The following is a 22691-nucleotide window of genomic DNA, read 5'->3' as shown; positions in this document are numbered from 1 at the left end:
TAGCCCCCTGAGCATCACCAGGTGTGGACCCTCCAAAAGAAACCCAAAATAAAATGACATCATCATGCAGTACATAAGTGACATACATTTGAATAACTGCATGAGGTGCTGGGGATCAAACCCATGTTATTTGCATGCAGGTCAAGCACCCCACTCACTGTACTATATCTCTGACTCCAGTGGTCTGTAATTTTTCATTTGAGCTTAGTTTCTGTTTTGGAGCCACACCCAGAAGTTTTCAGGGTTTACTACTGGCTTCACACTCAGGGATCACTCCTGGCAATAGTTTAGGGAACTGTAAGGGGTGTTGGGATTGAACCTGGATCAGCCTCATGTAAGGCAGATGTCATACCTGCTCTACTCTCACTCCAGCCCCCTGTAATTTTTAAAGAAGATGGAAAATGAACAAGTATTTCAAGGTAAACAGGATATTTCCAAATATGTGAAAGGCCATTCACATACCTCAGCTTCAATGTAGGGAAATTCTGACACAAGACGTACTCCAACAACCGGCCACCTTTTCCCAGTCACACTTGCCATTTTTGCCACCTCAAAAGCCCTGTCACCATAGGTGGTGGCAAGATGCTGTGCCACCTAAGAAAATAAAACTGCATTAGTCAGAAATATCAACAACTTCTCGAAACAGTGCCTGCATCCCACCTTCCCACACCAAAAAAAAAAGAAAAGAAAAGAAAAATAAAAGAAAAGAAAAGAAATGTGCTTATCTTATTGATTTTTTTTTTTTTTGGTTACAGTCTGTAACTAACTCTTATAAGAGAGAATTAGATTTTTTACTTTCTGAGAGGAAACCACTTGAGTTCTGAATGCTTAGGCCAGCACTAACTCTACTGTATCACTGCATCAATGACTGATGAAACTTCAGCTTCATGCTGCTCTTGCTATCACTCTGAAGAACAACTTTCTTTATGCCTGAGGTAAAAAGAATTGGGAATGCCCTGTCTGCTGGAAACAAATCAAACAATAAAATTTTAAAATGGAAATTAAGGTTCATATTGCTTTGCAGGCAACTTAATTATCAGTATATTATCATTTTTGTTTAATAACTGACTTTGATAATACATAGAAAGTAACAAACATAGCAAAAGGATTCTCTAAATATGGGAGGTCACATGGTTACCAATTGTGTGATGAGCATTACTGAGATTCAGTAAAAAAGTAAAATGATGTGGCAATGCATACCCACCTCACTTTCAAGTCCATAATCCTGCACAAGCCTAATAAAGAGTGTTGGGCTCCAATCTTTACCCCCTTGAAGGAAAAGTCCAACTGTTCTACTTGGTCCTGCTTTCAAATTGTGAGCCTTGATAGCAGCATTGATTGTATCTTCTGCCATCGACCGATATGTCGTCCACTTTCCACCTACAAATAAGTTAATGATTTACTAACTATGCTATCTTTTTACAACCGGACACGTTATCAACTCATTTATAACAAAGTTCCCTTTTATAAAAAATACGGTAAAGTAATGTGTAAGACTACGAATTATAAAAATATTCCTGTTCATCAGCACTGTTTGTTTCCAGTGAAATTTTAACTCCTATTTACAGCCTACCAAACAGCAAGGCTAAGTAGTCCCCACCTGCTATAGTAATGAGGCCACTCTCACTGATATCCACAATATGATTCCGGGAGATAGACTGAGTATCTGCAGACTTGGGGTCTGTGACAAGGGGACGAATACCACTCCATGCTGCCAAGACGTCCCCTCTTCTTACTGGAAAGAATCATAAAAGGGGTTAAGAGAATCCATCAATGACATTTCAAGAAAAAACAATGAAATAGTTATGAGGCCAGTAAGAATGTGATAGAAGGAGTACATAAGTATGTGCATTAAAGGGAGGGAAAAAATCTGGAATATAAACACCAAAAGAGTAAGTACAAGGAAAAAAATAAAACCTAAAACTATCCATTATTACAAAGATAACCTCCAAAATAAAAACAAAACACTTGAAAATCACTGACACTGGGACCAACTGGTTTCCAAAAAGGAAACCAATCGAACAAATTTCAGCAGCCCTTGGCTGGAACAATCTGGAGTACTTAATGATAACCTCAAAAAGGTTGAGAAGTTAAAATTCAGTCTAACATAAGAGATAGGCCAAGACCTATGGGAAAAGCTTTCAAACTCAACTCTTCTTCATCCACGTCAGCTCTAAGAATGAGTTAACTCTTTTCCTCTGCACTTTCTAGACCAATGAGGCAACCATTTGCCCCAATCCAATAGTGGGAGGTCAATGATTGCTTGGTTCAGGTGCACGTTGGTAAAACAGTTATTTCAACCTTAGAAAACAGAGAGGAGCAATTCTGCTTCAACCACTATATATAAACTCCTTGTCTATCTAACTCTCCTCCAATACCCATGTTGGTGGAAGAGTGAATATAATATATATCAAGGCAATGAAAAATTAGAAATTCACATGTGAAAGAATTAAGGTGAGCCCTTAACTTAAGCCACATATATAAATATACCAGGGCCAGAGAAATATCTCAGCAGGCTGGAGAACATGCTTTGCATGCAGAAGTGTCAGGCTGGATTCTAACCAGAGCATCACAGCAAGCGACCTCCATTCTGCTTTTTTGGGTCACACCCGGTGATGCTCAGGGGTTATTCCTAGCTCTTCACTGAGGAATTACTCCTGGCGGTGCTCAGGGGACCATATGGGATGCTGGGATTCGAACCCAGGTCGTCTGCATGCAAGGCAAACGCCCTACCCACTGTGCTATTGCTCCAACCCCGCGACCTCCATTCTGGAATAAGCTTTCTATCCCCACACTTAGCACAACAGCTGGTGAGGTCCAAAACCCAAAACAAAAGTTAAAAAACAAAAAACTTCAACTGGATCAAAAAAATATATGTAAAACCTAAATAAACAAACAAATAAAAATTGCATGAAAATATAAGGAAAAGTCATCACTTACATTGTATAAACCAATAGTTTATTGCATACGCACCAAAAGTTTTTGGAAAGGACATGATCTCAGAATGAAAAGGTAATCTATGCTACATGAAAAAATATTTCCAAGTCACATATATAATAAATTTATATTCAGAATATACAATAAATCCCTAAATCCAATAGTAAAAAGGACAAACCTGCTTAGAAAAGTGGATAAAGAATATGAGAAGATATTTCTCCAAAGACATACAAATTGACCTATAAGCACATAGAAAAGAATCCCTTGGGGTTAGAGAGAAAGTACAGTGGGTAGGGCATTTGCTTAAATGTGGCTGACCCAGATTCAATATCCTCATCCCACATGGTCCCCTAAACACTGCCAGGAATAATTCCTGAGTGCAGAGACAGGAGTAACTCCTGAGCACTGCCAGATGTGACCAACTACACCCTGCCCCCCACACCCCGCTACAAAAGCCCAGGGTCTCTAAAAAAAGAAGTGAAAATAAAAAACACAATGAAATAAAAGTTCAATTCATTAGAATGAATATTAAGCAAAGAGAAAAATTAAAAGAGAAAAGAATTAAAAATTAAAAGAATTAAAAATAAGAATTAAAAATTAAATTAAAAATTAAAAGAGAAAATTAAAAATTAAAAGAGAAAAATTAAGCAAAGAGAAAATGAAAAACTATATGCAAACAAGTATTTAGAGAAATTTGAAGAAATCAAAACCTTTGCACATTGTTTGCACATTGAAGAGAAGATAAAATAATGCAGTCACTGTGAATAACTTAATGAGAGTTTTCAAAAAAATTAAAGATTAGTACATCGTCTAGAAACTATTCTTAAAGAAAAAAAACTTGTACATGTTTTTCATAGCACTGCACTGTCCTCCCTTTGTTGATCGATTTGCTTGAGCTGGCACCAGTAACGTCTCCATTATGAGAGTTGTTATTACTATTTTTGACATATCAAATACACCACGGGGGAGCTTCCTGGCTCTGCTACGTAGACAGGATACTCTCAGTAGCTTGCCAGGCTCTCCGAGAGGGACAGAGAAATTGAACCCGGGTTGGCCGCGTGCAAGGCAAACACCCTACCTGCTGTGCTCTCGCTCCAGCCCTACCTATTTTTCATAGCAGTATTATTTATAATAAAGAATGTAAATGTAATTTAAGCATTTAGACATTACTCAGCTTAAAAAAGAAAATCCTGTCACAGGCGATTAATGAAGATGAATCTAGAAGACATTACACTATTGAAATAATCAGTCAAAAAAAGTCAAATCAGACTATTCTACTTGTATAAAGTACAGTTATTAAAATCATAGACAGAAAATAAAAAAAGGTGGTCACCAAGAAGTAGGAGAAGAGGAGAAATGAGGAGTTTCTGTTCAGTGGGTACTGAGTTTCAGCTGGGGAAGATGAAGAAGTTTGAGGGATGGATAGTGGTAGTGGTTAAACAAAAATATGAATGCAGCTAATGCCACATGACTGAATTCTCTAAAGGGTCATGGTGATAAATTTAACTCTGATTTAAAACAATTGAGACAAAGGGGGAAATAATAAGTGTCAAAGTATGAAAAAGTTAAGAAAACATTTCACATATAATACAGACTATCAGTACTCCTATTGGGCCCATACTCTGCTGAGGTCTTAGTAAAACAGTTCATTCAGAGAGTAGTTTTGTGAGCAGAGGACAACATAAATTTCAGATCTAATTTACTCCTTAGTTACAAATCCTCATATGGCGAATATTCTAAAAATGCAAAGTAATTTTGGTATACAGCTATCAAACTGTGTGAAGAGTTAAAAACACTCCTTGCAATAATAAGGGGGAAACAAAGCAAAGCAAAAACCTATACTACACAACTTAAAACAAACAACCAAACAAAAAATACTACCTAAACTAATACAGGGGAAAATACACCAAAATAAGTTATGTTGAATGACAGATAACGTTTTATCTCAAATGAAAGGTAAAAGAATTTCTGGTAAAGACAAATTCGACATAAATTTGGCAGATTTAAACATAGGTTCTTAACACAACTATAATATGAAAAAAGTACCATCTACCTCTTCAAGACCCTTGAATCAAACCATATCCCAACACCGTAACTGAAACAAAAGAATGTCTATGGTTTTCAACATTATTCACTAGGAAACAAAAAGGAATCTCAATACCAGGTTTTCATTCCTAGATGGAATGCCCCACTGATGCCGACATTCTCATAAACAGGTTTAATCCTGAATGTTTCCATCAAATAGGAGGTTAATTCTTGCTTCACTTATTCCAGGAAAGTCCTGCATAACCGCAGTATAAATAATGCAATGTTTTAATATCTATAAAAAGTCTAACTAGGAAATTACCACTATTTTCCATTAGAGTTCAAGTTGCCCTCTGAGTCAAAAATAAAACTTAGGCAACCACTTAGAACGTCATTGTGGTCAACACAAAATCTGAAGAGTGTGTCAGTAAAATTCCTTAGGTTGCTGGCCAGTGATTTGTTTAAAATGCTTGATTAAAGTCTTCTGATGGGGTTTTAAATAATTTGATGGGAGGGCCAGAGAGATAGCACAGCAGACAGGATGCTATTCTGCCAGGTTCATTCCCTGGCACCCATATGGTTCCCCAAGCCTACTAAGAGTGATCCCTGAGTGCAGAGCCAGGAGTAAACCCCAAGCATTGCTGAGTGTGGCCCAAAACCAAAAATAAATAAATAAATGAGATTATTTTGTGGACAAGTACCTTTTAAAGTAACTGAAGTATATGCAATCATCTTTGTGGCTTTGGTCTACATGTGTAACAGAAACTTTTTTAAAAAATGACTGAAATAAAACATCTGCATTTTTCAATCACAGGGGACTATTAAGTAAAACATTAATATTGATACCATTTTTAATTTTTACTCATGAAATACTCAGAAAAAGAAAAAATACTACCAAGAAAAATTCATATTACGGTTGGAACTTTATTTTATTTGTCACCTTAGCATTTAGCTTTTATAGTCTGAGAATTATGTTTGATGAATGATAGGTTTATTTTTTTAAATATAATTATGATGTGATTCCCTGGTAGAGTTCATACCCTACATGTATTGAGTTAAGTCGCTGCCACTGTAAAAATACTTTAAAAAGAATTTTAAAAAACTACATTTAATAACAATAAAATTAAAATCCCTTATCAGGAAGTGGAGGAAGGGTAAAGGAGAAAATATACCTTAGGCATTAGTGGATTGTTAAATAAAGCCCCTTGAGTCTTCTTATATCTGGGGTTCTTCTTTTACAAGATAAAATATATGAATTAAGTGTCTATTAATCATTTCTAACACCTTCTAGTCTATGTAATAGCACCATTTCAATGATTTTTCTGTGGTGACAGAAATAATCTCTATCTTCACCAGTTTACTAATTACTAGCTATATTTGAAATGGTTCATATAAGCGAGGAACTGAATTTCTTTTTTAATTGAATCACCATGAGATACAGTTACAAAGCTTTCATGATTGAATTTCAGTCATACAATGATCGAACACTCATTCCTTCACCACCGTGCATTTTCCACCACCAACGTTCCCAGTATGCCTCTCACCATTCCCACCCCACCCTCTGCCTCTATGGCAAAAAACCTCCTTCTTACTCTCTACTTTTGAGAATTAGTGTTTGCAATACAGAAACTAAATGTTTAGTCCTTTATCACTTTCAGCACACATCTCCCACTCTGAGCGATACTTCAACCATTACTGAGTTAATAATCCCTTCTCTATCCCAGCTGCGTTCTCTCCAAGCTCATGAGGCAGGCTTCCAACTATGGAGCAATCTTCCTGGCCCTTGCCTCTACTGTCCTTGCATGTTGGAACTAAATTCCTAATTTCCTTTCAATTTAACCTTAAATTGATATAGTCACACAATAGGCACATGCCTAGGATGACGCTATTACACAAGAAGCAAAATATCCTCAATAATCTCAGGCTTGTTTCAGAAAATCCTCAATCTGGTTATTGCCATTGCCCCTATCTCTAGTGAAGCATTCTTTAAGTGAAATTCCACTACACCTCCTTTGTTCATGGTATTATACTTGGTTGTAATAGCAAGCCTCCCCCTCACCTAAATATTTTACTGCCATAGCATGTTCCATACGTATCTTTTCAAAATAGCCTCTTTTTCTTCTGGTCCCATGAATTCAAAGAAATGAAACGTATTGGATTTTGTCATTCAGGTTGTGGTCAAGAGTGAGTAATAAAGATCACCTTAACTGATACTCCATAGTACAACATATGAAGAAAACAACTCAACTCAAGTCTTTTAAACTTCAGAACTCAAAGATTCATCTTGATTTTTCTGGAGGAAAAATGCCAGGAGAATAAACACGATAAATATTGTTTTATCTTTCTGACTATGTTGAAAGTCTTCAGTAAGTCAACTCTAATATTTCTCAGTACCCACCAAATAGTGTGCATCAGATACAAGGGTACATAAAAATATTGTGTGGGATATTAAACATTCTCTCAACTTTATAATTAAACAACAAGAGCAGACATCACAAAGACAAAGGCAAAAATATTTGAGATTCTACATCACTATGCTAAGATTTATGTAAGATTTATTATGATTATATATTTAAGTGATGAATATCAGTGTTCAAAAATACTGCTTTAACACTAGTGCGTACCACCAGTGGCTTACATTGCATTGGGATGCGGTTTAATTAATACATATTGCAGAAATAATATCAGTGTGTGAAATGAAACTCAATGACAGGAAACCACAATACCTTTTAAGTTGAAAAAAATTGTCATTAAACATCACTTACCAAAGTGATTAGCCCAACTTACACAGATGGCAATAAGTTAATTTTTTTCTAGGGGCAGTGCTGGGGGAAGACCAGATGATTCTCAGTCCAGCAGTGTGGGTTTGAGAGTTCTACTGAGAGAGCACAGGAGCTATGCCCCACAGGGCTGAGGGAGTATGTAGTGCTGATGGCTAACTCTGGACTTTGCACATGCTGGGCAAGTGTTCCACCACTTGAGCTAACTCCCCTCCATGTAGCTCCCCCACTGCCATTCACTGAAATGACTAATTTCCCAGATGTTAGGAAATTAAAAAAAAAATCATGAGTACCTCCAGATTTATTAAAATATCAGGCAATACTTACAGAAGGTTAGTGAGAAAATAATAGTCCTCTACCACTATGCTTAAGAATCATTTTTCCTATATCCCACCAAGTAACTCATTAGTAGCACTGTAGCACTTAGCATCCTCCCGTTGTTCATAAATTTGCTTGAGTGGGCCCAGTAACGTCTCCATTGTGAGACTTGTTGTTACTGTGTCTGGTATATCGAATACGTCACGGATAGCTTGCCGGGCTTCGTTGTGCAGGCGAGATACTCTTGGTAGCTTGCCGGGTTCTCTGAGAGGGGTGGAGGAATCAAATTCGGGTCGGCTATGTGCAAGGCAAACGCCCTACCAGCTGCGCTATCACTCCAACTCAGTAGTATCACATAATAGGCAAAGAGCAAAATATAAATAATTCACCAAACAATTTTCCACAGCTGGTTGAAAATCTAAGTGCTTATGTGATTATTTCAAATTACTATCAATATCTTCATTCTAAGAAATTTGGCAGAAACAGTGATTTTTTTTGTTTGTTTGTTTGTTTGGGGGTTACACCTGGTTCTGCACTCAGGAATTACTCTTGGTAGTGCTTGAGGGACCATAAGGGATACCGAGGATTGAACCAGGCCGGCTGCATGTGCCTTACTCGCTGCACTATTACTCTGGCCTCATGATGTGATTTTCTTACTTTTTTAAATAGAAAGCAAAGCTTGCAAGAAATGATGTAGCAACAAGAGTTAAACATGTGGTTTTATTTCCCAATGGTTATTTAAGGCATACAATTTTGGGGTGTTTTTTTCTCATGTTTGCCACTTCAAAAAAATAATAAGAGGCATGTGAAAATATTTTAATGAGCACAGGGGAAATAGTGTCAGAAATCAATACTTCCCTACCACATGTTTAACTGGTGAAATGAAGTGTTAATCAGAAAAATAAGATACCATATTACATTTATAAACTAATGAAACTAGAAAAAAAGCAAAGCGCATGACACTATAATTAAACAGCTGGAAGACATCCAAGCCTGTGTAAATTGATAACCCTGGTACAATCTCTGGCAGTGAAAAGGCAGGTCTGCAGTGAGTTGATATGGCCAGCTCGGTTGTTAATTGAATAACAGGCAATCTATAAACACTACTAATTGCGTATGTGAAAACCTGTGTACAACTAGAGAAGCTGCCTAGAGAAACACTCCAGAAAAACTACAAGGATAAAGCACTCAGCAAATATTCTGTCTCCCTCAATCCAGCTAAGTCATAGCTTAGTTTCTCCACCACATCCTTCTGATTAACCTCTACACAGCTGACTTAATGATACATTTTTCAAAAGATTATTTTTCTTCTTCTCCCAACATACACCGGAAAACTATCAATTACCCAATTTCAGAAAAGAACAAACAAGTAATCTAGAAAATACAGCCTGTGAATGGAATGCTTTCTAAATTGTAAAAGAAGACATGGTCTTATTCCCAACAGGCAAAACGCTTTCAGAATTGTTCCAATGCATTTTGCAGAAGCGTGGCAGCTGCTGTGAACAGCATGGAGTGCTAAGATTTGACACTTTTTTTTTCTTAAGGATATAGCCATTTGGGGAGGCTCAGAAAATGTTGTCAGAATTTTACTTATTCAGCCATTTAATAAATCCTTTTAAAATGATGAGTTCAACTTTGATTAATACAAAACATTTTGAAACTATTGCTCTAGGATTTATACCAACCTTTTTATATTTTAGATCTACAGAGAAGACGAGTTGGCCCACGGGATCAGTTATAAGATAAGAAACCTCTGATTTAACATCCAAATCCAAACAAGGCAAGTCTAGAGCAAAGGTTACTATTATTCTGAAGGTGTGTAGCAGCTTCCATGAAATGAACTGAGAGACATAATCCGCTCCCTAGTGGATTATAACACCAAACCATAAAATCCAGACCTATCCACCAGGAGTGCTATGCTATACTCAAAAGCACAAGTATTGAAGCTTAGATTGACCTCACACCCATCTTGGTTCTAGCACAAATGAGCCACATGCATAAAACTTAAGAGTCATTTGGGCTTCAATTTCTCCTATTTAGTGGGAAAATACACTTCATGTTGTTATGGGTAATCAGAGATAATATAAGCAATAGTTGTATCATTGTTAGTAAAAAAATAAGTAATGGTGCTTTTTAAAAATGAAGTGTGTTGCCAGGGGTGTGATTCAGCAGAAGCCTTTTGCCTTGCATATGGAAGTCCCTAAATTAGAACCAGGATTGTACACACACACATGCTTACATGCTTCCTCTCACTTCCCCCTCCCCTCAATAAATTTAAGCAAGCAAGTATGTATTACCTATTATAAACAAATCAATTATATGTGTAGCAACAGCACATACAGCCAGATGGTTTACACCCAGATATTTGTTGTCTGGAGAAATCAATCTCAAGATAACTCCAGCCCATCGTAAGCAAAGCCCAATACAATGTCTAGATAACAACAACTGCTATTACCAAATATGAGAATTGATAAATAATAAAAAAAAACAACTCCCAGTTAATTTCACCAGTCCCCTAAATACCCCAAGTCATATTAACTGAAAAGACCTTTGTTGTCCTACAAGGTCTAACCAAAACCTCCTATCTACTGAAATGTAGAATAAAAACAAGGGGCTCCAGATCTGGTTCTTGTTATAGCCCAAAGCTTATTTTCCTGGTGGAAATCCCACCTACAATCTGGGCACAGTGGCCTTTTGAAGCCTATACTGGTTTCCCGCACACCCAAGCTCAGCACATAGAAGCAGTTAGATTTCTCATCTTCACTGCATTTGAACTTTAAGAATTTGGAAACTGTCAACATAGCGCTCTCAGCTCTTGGATTAATTTTATTCTTTGCTCCAACAATCTAAACTTCCTGTTCATAGAGGCCAGTTATAAGCCCACTTGTACTGAATATTATACCTAAGTAAATGAAATGGAGTAAGAATCATTAAAAACAATCACATATCAGAATATAGTCAAGGGTTGGAGCAATAGTAGAGTAGGGAGGGCACTTTTTTTGCCTAAGGCCAGCCTAGAGTCGATTACAAGGCACCCCATATGGGGCCCTGTAACCAACCAGCAATGATCCCTGAGTACCACCAGGTGTGGTCCCCTAGAACAACACACACACACACACACACACACACACACCATGACCAGCTCAAGATTCCCCTGAATTGCAAAAGGAGAAGAAAGTATTATATTAAGCTAAAATTATAATTTACTCTTGAATATTTAAATGTAGCTTTTGGACTATTGTGGCTATTTCCTAAATAACAATGTTTGAGTTTGTGTGCATGTCAGTGAGAATATTAGGCAGACAGATTTCAATTACATGTATAATACATTTATTCTATTACTGTAAATGTCTAAAAATTCTACTTATGAAATTATATTCATTACTTGAAAGTAGAATTTAAAACTAACATACTATGAATTAAGCAATGCACCGAGGAGAATCACCAAAATTTTAGAAAAGTTACTAGTTTTGTTTGCTTATAAATATATGGTCACATATTGTGGGAGAAAATCCTTTTAGAATAGTTATAGATAGCAGTGGGTAGTATTAAGACAAAAAACTGCCATGATCTTCTCCTGAAGCCAACATTATAAAAGATTACTGACACAAACATGTAAAACTTTTTAACTTTCTACTTTGATACAGATATCAGTCAAAAAACTCCTGAAAGTTGTATATATTACTAATTCAGCTCTGTTAAAAATAATCACAAGTGACATACTAGATAGTTAACAGCTTTGTAACAAAGACACATTACCCTTAAGGAATTCCAAATAAGACTACATCTTAGTGTAATATATATAATAGCATACTATAGTACAATATGATTATAATATATATGTACATATATTATAATAATATTCTATAGAAGTACAGAGGAAAGATGGTTTATGAAGTGTAAATGGTATTTTTTCCAAGATGAGAAGTTTAGAAGAAATGGATTCCCAGACAAGGCTTCAACTTAAACAAGTCATAAAGGTTTAAGGCTAGAGGAATCAGTTGGGATGGGAATCAGATGAGTGCCGAAATGGACCAAACATGATGACCTTTCAGTGTCTGTATTGCAAACCATAATGCCCAAAAGTAGAGAAAGAGTATGGGGAATATTGTCTGCCATGGAGGCAGGGGGGAGGATGGGGAAGGGGTATACTGGGGAGATTGGTTGTGGGGAATGTGCACTAGTGGAGGGATGGGTGTTTGATCATTGTGTGATTGTAACCCAAACATGAAAGCTTGTAAATTTCTTATGGTGATTCAATAAGATTTAAATAAAAAAAAAAAGAGTGCATGGCATTGGTCCAGGGATGTACTTCAATGCCATAGCACTTGCCTTTGCATGTATGACACACTGAATTCACTACCTCTCATTGAAAACTAAATAAATGAGTGTATGACTTGATTTGAAAATTAATACATAAATTAGACCATTGAATACACAGGACTGTAGAAGCTTAATGATTAACCCATTGTGAAAGGAATTATATCCCATTGTAGATTGTTCAGAATTTTCCTGTTCAATGAAAAAGATATCCAAGAGATTTTTATTTTTATGCAGGCAAGTGATCATCAAAATAGTGTTTTAGAAAGAAGAGTTCTGGAGGCTGGAGCAATAGCACTGCCGGTAGGGCGTTTGCCTTGCAAATGACGGACCTGGGTTCGATTCCCAGCATATCATATGGTCCCCTGAGCATCGCCAGGTGTAATTCTTGAGTATATCAGCCAGGAGTAACCTCTGCGCATTGTTGGGTGTGACCCAAAAAGCAAAAAAAAAAAAAAAAAAAAAAAAAAGTTCTAATAGAAGGATAAGACTGGGTAGGAAGGGAGACCTAATCTAATGAAGTTGGTTAGTCCGTCAAAAAGCTTGCTCTATGGGCTGGAGAGATAGTACAGCAGGTAGGGCATTTGCCTTGCACGCAGCTGACCCGGGTTCGATTCCCAGCATCCCATATGGTCCCCTGAGCACCACCAGGAGTAACTCCTGAGTGCAGAGCCAGGAGTAACCCCTGTGCATCGCCAGGTGTGACCCAAAAAGCAAAAAAAAAAAAAAAAAAAAAGCTTGCTCTAAACAGAGATCTTAACCAAAACAATACTGGAGGCATTGCACTTAAATGACATTCCAGAATGCCCATAGATTGAAATTGGAGTTTGGAGGCCAGAGCAATACTCCAGTAGGTAGGGTGCTTGCCTTCTAAGCCGATGACCAGCACCTATAGGGTCCTTTGAGCCCTGCAGGAGAGCAAGAATAATCCCTGAGCTAGGACTAAGCCCTGAGAACAGCTCAAAACAAAAACAAGAAAGAAAGAATGAAAGAAGGGAGGGGAGGAGGGAAAGGGAGGGAAGGCTGAGGAAAGAAAATCAGACCAGTGAAGGAAAGAAAGATCAATAAAAGATAAGATAAACATGCACATGCTTTTCTATCTTGTGAGACTTGATGAACAGATATGGTGGGTCTCGTAAGGAACAACACAGAAGGATAATATTGAAGAAAACATCTCACACTAGTTTAAAAATTATTTTAGAAATTATATGTTCACTAGATAAAATGTTGTTTTGTTTAGATTAAAAGAAAGTCCCAATAAATATAGGAAAGGTAAACTTTGTTTCAATTAAAGAAACAGCACTTCTTTTTCTTAGTCAAATCTATCATCAGTACTCTTCGGGTAGTTAACAACTCACACTTATTTAAATATATATCTCTTCCTTCTCATTTCCCTATTTCCTACAGTTATAATATATATGGATATACATACATATATATGAATCAGGTACTCCCAATGACTCATTTTGGACTGTGAAGATATTAGTATGACATCTCAAACATGGTTTTCTAGCCTTGAATTCATTATCAAAAAAGAACCATGGACATTGTTCATAATAGCCAAAACATGGAATCAACCTAAATGTCAATCAATAGATAACCAGATAAAGTAGTTGCAGTATAGATACCCAGTGGAACTTTATCATTAAAAAAAATAAAAATAATGACTTACAGGGGGCAAAAAGTGGGTAGATCTTAAAGTGATTTTACTAAGTGAAATAAGTGAAGATGTAAAAGACAATTAGAGGCTGGTATTACTCATGTGTTGAATATGAATAAAGCACACAAACTGGTGAAACACAACAAAACTAACTTTTAGACTCAGAGAAAAGAAGGAAAAAAGAGGGGGATGGGAGAAATTAAAAGAGAGTCTTTGGGTGCTGGGATGGTACTAAAACTTTGATGGTAAGTGTGGTGAGGCATATACCCATCCATATAAAGGTGTGAGGCTAAACAGAAATTACATTTAAACTGATTATAAATCAAATTTTTTTAAAGAAAGAAAAAAGTACAAATTAAACAATAAAAAGCTCACTTCTTCCCATCATGTTATAATTTAGTCCTCCTAAATCTCTAAGTAGTTAGTACAGAAAAGTTAGAGCAGATAAGGTATAGAGATGATTCATGCGGAGACACAGCAGTCACGCAGTGAGTAAAGGAAAAGTTTAGAAAGAGGACAAGAAAGGCAGCTTAAAAGAATGCATACAACAATTCAATCATCTAATCATGGCTGAATAAATAGTAGTACTCCTACATTAAAAAAAAAGAATGCATACATTACCTTCTACATCACAACTCAGGTAGTTTCGTACTTCATTTAAAATGAAGTTGATATCTTCTTCTGAAGGAATAGGATGGGATGTAATATCTGTGGGAGAGTCAGTAGTTCCAGCTATAGTCATCTTTTCCCAGGGTAAGAAGAAAATAACTCGCCCATCACTGGTTGCTGGGTCAAGAAGTCCCATGCTCTCAGGGCTGAGAAAAGAGAAAGGGTTAAATACTCCTTAAATTAGCAAATTTTAACTTAAACTTTTTTATAAATATGTGATAGAGTATTTTACTCATCAATTCTAATATAAGTAAATAACAAATACATGATCTATTACTTTTGCTGCTTCTGCTTTAATTTAGAAATTAATTCTAACAGAATTGTTATAGCAAGAAGGAATGGAAAGTATTATCATAATAATATTGCACAGTAGAAGTAATATTCTCCACTTTAATAATTAAAGGCTTATTAAGAAAGTGGACTTCTTTCAATGCTGGGCTTCAATGTCTCTTGGACCACTCACATCAGATAATGCCAACAGGATAAATATCAATAATTTCTTTCTATGATGGTCAATTAAGGACACATCTTCAACCTTTTTCTCAAGTCTATGAAAAGTATTTTCCTGGGACTTTTGACATTTGACACATCTTTCAGTAGGTCTGAGAAGTATATGAGAAAAGTGAAGAGCCTAACTTTCCAGAAACTAAAATGTAATCAAAAAGTTCTTTGCTCCTTTGCACTAACAGGAACTGCTACCACTTCACCAAATATGAGATTTCTTACTTTATTTCAGTTGTGCAAGAAGCACCTTCATGGAAAAAAGGGTTGTTTTCTACTACTGCCTAAATAACAATGTACTAAGATAAGGTCAAAGAGTAGAGGAATATTTTAGCAAAAAAAAAAAATCTTTTAGAAGACAGAAGATGCTAGTATACTGTGCAGTTAATTCAAGGTTCAAGGATGCACTTCTAACACAGTATATAAGATCTTCCAAAATATTAATCGCAGTTTTCACTAAAACATTTAATGTCACACTTAAAAGAAAGAATACACAACTGTAAACACTAACAAAACCTGTCAATTGTGTTATCAAGTCTCTAGAAACAAATTAATTCCCTAGAGACTGTTGTATTCATTAATGGTTCAAAAAAACTGGAGAAATTGTTGAGGGGCTGAGAGGAATGTGAATCTCATTTTTTTAAATATAAATCTTGAGAGAACTGTTACAATTTGACAAAATTTTCATAACAAGTCAGTGTTAAAGGTATTTTCTGTAAATGTATTTTCAGATTCTAATGAATGTAATTTCTTAAATAGAAAACACCATTCTATGTGATGACAAGAAATTCTTCCTGTACCCACATATTTAGAAGAACATATGGTCAACCTTTTTATGTTCATTTCCATATATAAAATTCTTTTAAACCTAGGTTGATTCAAACATGTAAGGATGAGAGACCAACAACTGTTTATAAGCAAAAGCAAACCAAAATATTTCATGAAAAATATTCTCAAACAACTTAGATAATAAATATTCTTTATTTTAAACCATAAGGAGTACTATATATTTCCTTGAAAAGACTCATAGACCTTTGAAATGCTTCCCATGTCTACATGGTCTGTAAAAATAAATAACTATTTAGAATGTATTTTAAGGACACAGGAGTTTGGACTCAGCTAAAACTATATCAAGTTTTTAAACCCTCCAGCAAATATATTTTGACTCAGTTAGTAGAAAAAAATTATTTTATTTTCATTCATATATATTTTTAAATTACAAGGATCAAGTACTTTTAGTCTCTGTTGCTGTATTTTTTTTCCTTTGTATTTGTAATAAGGTGTTTTAAAAATATTTCAAGAATCTAGTAATTAACTAGATTATGGTCTCCCCAGCCCATCAGAAATGATTCCTGAGTGCAAGCCAGAAGTAAGTGCTAAGCACTGCTTGGTATGACCTGCACCCCGACCCCCTCAAAAAAAAAGTGGGTATCAGAGGGTGAAGAGAAAGTGCAGTAGTTAAGGTTTTGCATGTAGCCAATACCGGTGTGAGCCAGTGCATATGGCTCCCTCATTTCCTGCCTGGAATGATCTCTGAGCACAGAGCTAGGCCAGAAATAAGCCCTTAGCATAGTCTAAGGGTAACAATGGTGTGTTGTGCCCTGCCTGCTGGAGATTAACCCTAAGAGCTGAAGCAGGTTCTCCGCCCCTCTCAGAGAGCTTAGCAAGCTACCCAGAGTATGCTGCCCGCATGGCAGAGCCTGGCTAGCTCCCCATGACATATTCGATATGCCAAAAACAGTAACAAGTCTCACAATGGAGACATTACTGGTGCCTGCTCAAGCAAAAGGCCCTCCCGTTGATCATCGGTTTGCTCGAGAGGGCCCAGTAACGTCTCCATTGGAGACTTTGTTGTTACTGTGTTTGGCATACCGAATACGTCACGGGGAGCTTGCCAGGCTCTGCCGTGCGGGCGAGACACTCTCGGTAGCCTGTCGGGCTCTCTGAGAGGGGCGGAGGAATCGAACTCGGGCCGGCCATGTTGGCTGCGTGCAAGGCAAACGCCCTACCACTGTGCTATTGCTCCTACAGTACAGTGCTTCAGGCTTCATCAGTGAATTTTTCCTTTTCCTTCTCCCAGAGAAGTTTACTCCTAAGTTTACAGTACAGTATAAGAACTCCTAATCCCCCAAATTTATTTTCAACCTTTCCTTTGTGCATTACCTCTCCTTCTGTTAAGTACTAAATTCTCCAAGACAGGCTTGGTTACTTATAAAATCAAACCTTCCAGTGACTCTGGATTTTGTATCTGTAGTGAATTATTTGCTTTTCTCTTTCCCCTATAACCTTTTCATATTTTATGATAGAGCAATGTTCTTTGCTTAAACATAGAAAGACCATTAATGTTATGCTTTTAATATTTGAGAGTAATTTACTCTGAAATATATTTATTCCTGGGCATCCGTCATAATTACTTGACTCAGGCTTCAGTCGCTGTACTTCCTACCACCCCATAAAACTGGGTCCCACTGAGGGACCTCTGGATGGACCCAGGGCAAGCAGCAAAGCAACTCGGGCATCAATATGGGGCAGTCTAGACATCATAAGGCATAGGCTTGGTATAAGCTGTAATGACCTAAAAGACAGGACCCCATGGGAAGGTAAAGCTAGCCCAGTCTGAAGACTTAGTTCAGGGTTTACAGTAAAAGCCGATATGGCTTTTAACCACTGTCCCACCCCACCTCCCCAGAGCCCAGAAAACTACGTTTTAGAACCAATATCTCTTATTGTGTTTATCCAAATAAGCACAAATATTAGTAAGAAGTAAATTTAATTGTTTCATATGTACTGGCAGTAAGTAAATCTAGTAAGGTTTTACTCATGCAGACCATTTTGCCTTCAGGAAGACCCTCACTTAAACTGAAATCAATTTATAGTTAACTGCTTAACAATCACTCTTGGAGCTAACAATAAGCACACATAACATTATAGAAAAAAATATTGACTTCTTGTCGATAGTAAAAAGTATCTGTGGGACAAAAGAAGATGACAACTAGGTTACTATCTTTCAGTTATTTGCAATTACTGTTGCTTGTGTATAGCATCTATCCGTTTAACTCTGATGAAAATTCAAGATTTACCTATTTACCTATGTTTTAATGTAAACAGAAAAGTATCTTAAAAGAAAAATTATTTTATTGCATTTTTTTTAGAAAAAGAAAGCTGTATCATGGCACCAAAACATTCTGCATGCAAAATGGTAGTTGGTGTTATCACGTATAAAGAAACTCAAAAAAAGCGCAATATATACTGCACCTCTGGGTCTCCTGAACAAAAAACACATGCTCAGTCCACTGAACTCGCTTTATTTGACCCTTGTTTTCCTAGTTTAACTTCTATATATTAAAAATATCCTTTAAAGGTGTTATGTTAAAGTTTTTAATTTAAAAACATCAACAGAAGAAGGTAAAGGAATTTACATGATAACCTTTCAGTAAATGCCCAAAATGAGAGAGAGAAAGAGAGAGAGAGAGAGAGAGAGAGAGAGAGAAGAAAAGTCCCTGATACAGAGACAACAGGTGGAGTGAGGGAAACTGGAGACATTGGTGGTGGGAAATGTACCCTGATGAAGGGATGTGTGTTGGAACACTGCATAACTGAAACCCAAATCATGAACAACTTTGTAATTGTATCTCATTGTGATTCAATAAAAAATTTAAAACAATAATAAATTTAAAAGTAAATAAAAACATCAATAGTCTCAAATTAGGCAAGTAAACACAATAAAGTTTGTAGTTTTTATATTAAAAAAATATCTACTGGTTGCTAGAATTTTGTCCCAGATGCTGGTGCAATAGTAGTCAACAAAGCAAATAAAAAAAAAAAGCAATGGTTCATTGTCAAAATTTATATAAATTAGATACTATCATAATAATAAAGAACTAAAAGCAGAAGGGAGTAATTAGCCAAATTTACAGAATTGTAAAAAGGTAATTCAAAGAACAAACCCTTGTGATACCAGGTATTAACTTTCTGTACTGTCTCTATAAACTCCTGAAAGAGTAGAATGTCTTCCCATTTCTATGGGATAATTAAAAGTCACAGAATTAAATGGTGTGTCCCAAATAACATTACCAAGTGGTGAAACTGGGGGGAAAAAACCAACTAGGGATACTAGGGCTGGAGCGATAGCACAGCTGTAGGGCCTTTGCCTTACAAGCGGCCAACATCGCCGACCCAAGTTCGATTCCTCCGCCCCTCTCGGAGAGCCCGGCAAGCTACAAAGAGTATCTTGCCCGCACGGCAGGGCCTGGCAAGGTACCCATGACATATTGGATATGCCAAACACAGTAACAAGTCTCACAATGGAGACGTTACTGGGCCCGCTCAAGCAAATCAATGAACAATGGGAGGACCATGACCGTGACAGGGATACTAAGTGTTCTTTGACATGAGATAATAGTGAAGGAAAGACAAACAAAATACATAAAAGAAAATGCTGAATGTGTAAGTTCTAGACAAATGTAATGATGAAGATGAGTTTGCTTACTACGTAGGTATTACATCTGTAGTCTATTTTAAAAGATGTTGAAACAAAAGGAATAACACCCACAACTCAAGAAAAAAATATTCTCAAACATAAAAATCTAGATAATCTGGCTTATTGTTGCTTATTTATCTTTTGGCAGGGTTGGGGGCTCCTAAGTGGTACTCAGAAGACACTGGGGACCCTCCAAGTGATTATGTGATATTGCAAGGGCTGACCAAGCCATGCAGGCAGTGGCCAGGGGCCTCCAGAACCACATTCAGTGGTTTACAGGAGACCATGTACTACTGGGAATAGAAACAGAGTTGGTCATATGTAAGACACCTTGATCCCTGTACCATCTCTCTTTACTTTAAATCCAACACAAAATAAATGGATTATTTATGACTGAACTTTTTTTGATAACTTCTTTTTTAGTAAGCAAATCGACGATCAACGGGAGGGCCTTTACCTTAACCAGTAAGCAAATATTGAGATAAATTTACTTCTCTCTTTTATGTTTGTTTCTTTGGTTTTTAGGGTCATGCTCAGCGGTGCTCAGGGGTTACTCCTGGCTCTGAACTCAGGGATTACTCCTGGAAGTCATTAGAAACCATATGCATGTCCGGGATCAAACCCATCCGTGAGCAAGGTAAGTACTCCACCCACTGTACTACCACTCCAGTCCTTAAGTGGTTCTTTTTAATTATTAAACATTTTAAATATAGAAGCTGGAGAGATGGTACAGAGGTAAGGCACTTTCCTTGAGTGCTGCTGAAGCCAGTTTGAATCCCAGCACTGTATAATGGCCCCCTCAGTATCAAAAGTTATCTCTGAGCACAGAGCAAGGAATAAGCCCTATGAACCACTTGATATGACGCAAAAAAAAAATTAATTTTTTTCCAAATTTACACTAAAATAGGAAAGTTTAGAAGCACCATTATGTACAAATCTGTCACTTGCTTAAAGAATCTTCAGTGGAAATTGTTTTTTTAGTTATGCTTTGTTTTTAATCTTTTCATTTATTTTTGTTCTTAAATGCTTTGAATATTTATTTTCATCTCTATTCCTACCTACTAATATTTGTAAACTGATAGTTTAGATTTGTTATGAGTTTTAAAATATTTTTCAAAATACATTTTAAAAGTTCTAATACCCAAGCATCCTTCATTTTGAAATTCTTCATAAGTGCATTTGGGTATTTAACAAAATGACTTCTAAATGTTTTAAATAAAAATATGTCCTTTGTTAAAAACTTGTTTTTGAAAATTTCATAATTTTTATGTCTCCAAAAATCACTAAACAAAATTTAAAAATTAATTGCAAATCATTAACATTTATAAAAAAGTACTGTAGTAAAAGCTAAAAAGTGTTCAAATCTTAGATTCTATTATGTGTTTTGGAAACGTTCCTTTGGCTTATGCTTCCTTGTTTTGGAAAGCAAACTCAGCCTTCTAGTATTAAGAAAGATGGGCTAAGAAACAAATAGAAACTCATTTTTCTGGCCTGCACTGTCTGCCAATGACCACCACAGTGCAAAACGTTACCTGTAGTAGCCAGGCATGACAATATGGACCCCCGCACTAGGCTGGCAGATAGCTGCTGCATTCTTATCATCCATTTTGCGGACGGCATCTGTGAAAGGTCCCGTAGCATTGATAACACATTTGGCTCTCACATCAAATTCCTTCCCTGTGAAAGAAAGTAGCATCAATTACTCCATTTATTTCTCTGTTCCCTGATGCTTTGTACTATTAATGAATCTATTAACTTAATCAAAAGCAAAGTATACTGCATACTACATGAGATGAGGTGTCTGTTACTGAAAAGCATATACCTGTTGTCTTGTACCTGAGTAAATTTGGCAAACGTCAGTCCAAATCAAAGCAAAGTGTGCCACATTTTTCATTTCAGCTGTCAAGTCTGAGGAGAACATGGCATCAAAGTGACCACTGGGAAGGAAGTGGGACAAGTAATCTGCCTCATTTTCCTTAGTGCTCAAATGTATCAACACTGTGGCCAGAGTGATACTACAGAGGGTAGCCTGTGACCTGGGTTGAATCCTGGGCATCCCTTATAGCGCCCCAAGCCAGCCAGGAGTGATTCCTGAGTGCAGAGCCAGGAATAACCCCTGCGCATTGCAAACTCCTGAGCACTGCCAGTGTGGCAAAAAAAACAAAACAAAACAAATGTCTCAACCCTGTTGCTATGAGAAGATCCATTCCACAGTGTTGGTTTTATTCACACGAAGGAGGCAATTTTGAAACTCTGCCTATACGGTGGTGACCAGAGAACCTGCACAAGCATGAAAAAAATCTAACCGAAGTTAAAATGATTGACTTTAATGACCTGCAAATGCACTTGCCTATGTCATCTAAATGATACTTTGAAACTTGCACAGTTATTTAATTTTATTAATAACATGTTTTTATAAAGAAAACGGAATGCAATCATAGCTGTGAGAATTTTGTGGGCATTTATTAGTATCGGTATTATTATTATTGAACACAAAAGAGGAAAATTGCCAAGTCCCACAAGGGGAAATTTTCATGTTAAGCCAATCATTGTTGACAATAAGGAATATAATTAATAGGACTCTGAAGTTTGACTTACATAAAAGAGAAGTGACAAAAAAATTATAATTCAGTCATTATCGGAGCAAGACAAGATGCTTCTAAGAAAGAACTCCCTCCACACGGCACGGCGTACCTGTGAGCACATCCTTGCACCGTGCGCCGCTCACACGCTCCACCCCGGTGCGGGGGTCTTTCTTCTTGAGCAAACTCACGACTTCTAAATAATTGGCTGTGGCAGCCCCATACCTGGCAGCAGTGAGAGCAATGGCAAGGTTCATCCGTGCATCGTTGTGTTGTCCTGCAGCGGGGAAAAGCATCAGAGGGGAGACAGGAGTCACCTCGAGCCACAGACTGGTGCTACAGAAGTGTGTCACAACAGATATGTCACATATGTCCCTGTCATCCAGAATATACATGATGGCTGGTCAGCTCTACAGAGC

The 22691-nt window shown here is 36.9% G+C and overlaps 1 protein-coding gene across 3 annotated transcripts in view; it reads right to left on the bottom strand.

The window, feature by feature from the left end:
• GPD2 (glycerol-3-phosphate dehydrogenase 2) overlaps positions 1-22691 on the bottom strand; it is a 178900-nt gene that overhangs the window by 14209 nt on the left and 142000 nt on the right. For all 3 annotated transcript variants that reach the window (XM_056110173.1, XM_056110172.1, XM_056110174.1), the window contains exons 7-12: positions 22385-22549; positions 21223-21367; positions 14662-14855; positions 1601-1735; positions 1205-1380; positions 463-594 (exon numbers count right to left, since the gene is read on the bottom strand). In XM_056110173.1, coding sequence (XP_055966148.1) covers positions 463-594; positions 1205-1380; positions 1601-1735; positions 14662-14855; positions 21223-21367; positions 22385-22549 — 947 coding nt within the window. The remainder of the gene's footprint in view (positions 1-462; positions 595-1204; positions 1381-1600; positions 1736-14661; positions 14856-21222; positions 21368-22384; positions 22550-22691) is intronic.

This window comes from Sorex fumeus, unplaced genomic scaffold, assembly GCF_029834395.1.
Source record: "Sorex fumeus unplaced genomic scaffold, SorFum_2.1 ptg000009l, whole genome shotgun sequence".
Lineage (NCBI taxonomy): Eukaryota > Metazoa > Chordata > Mammalia > Eulipotyphla > Soricidae > Sorex > Sorex fumeus.
This window is presented reverse-complemented; position numbering and strand designations above follow the sequence as displayed.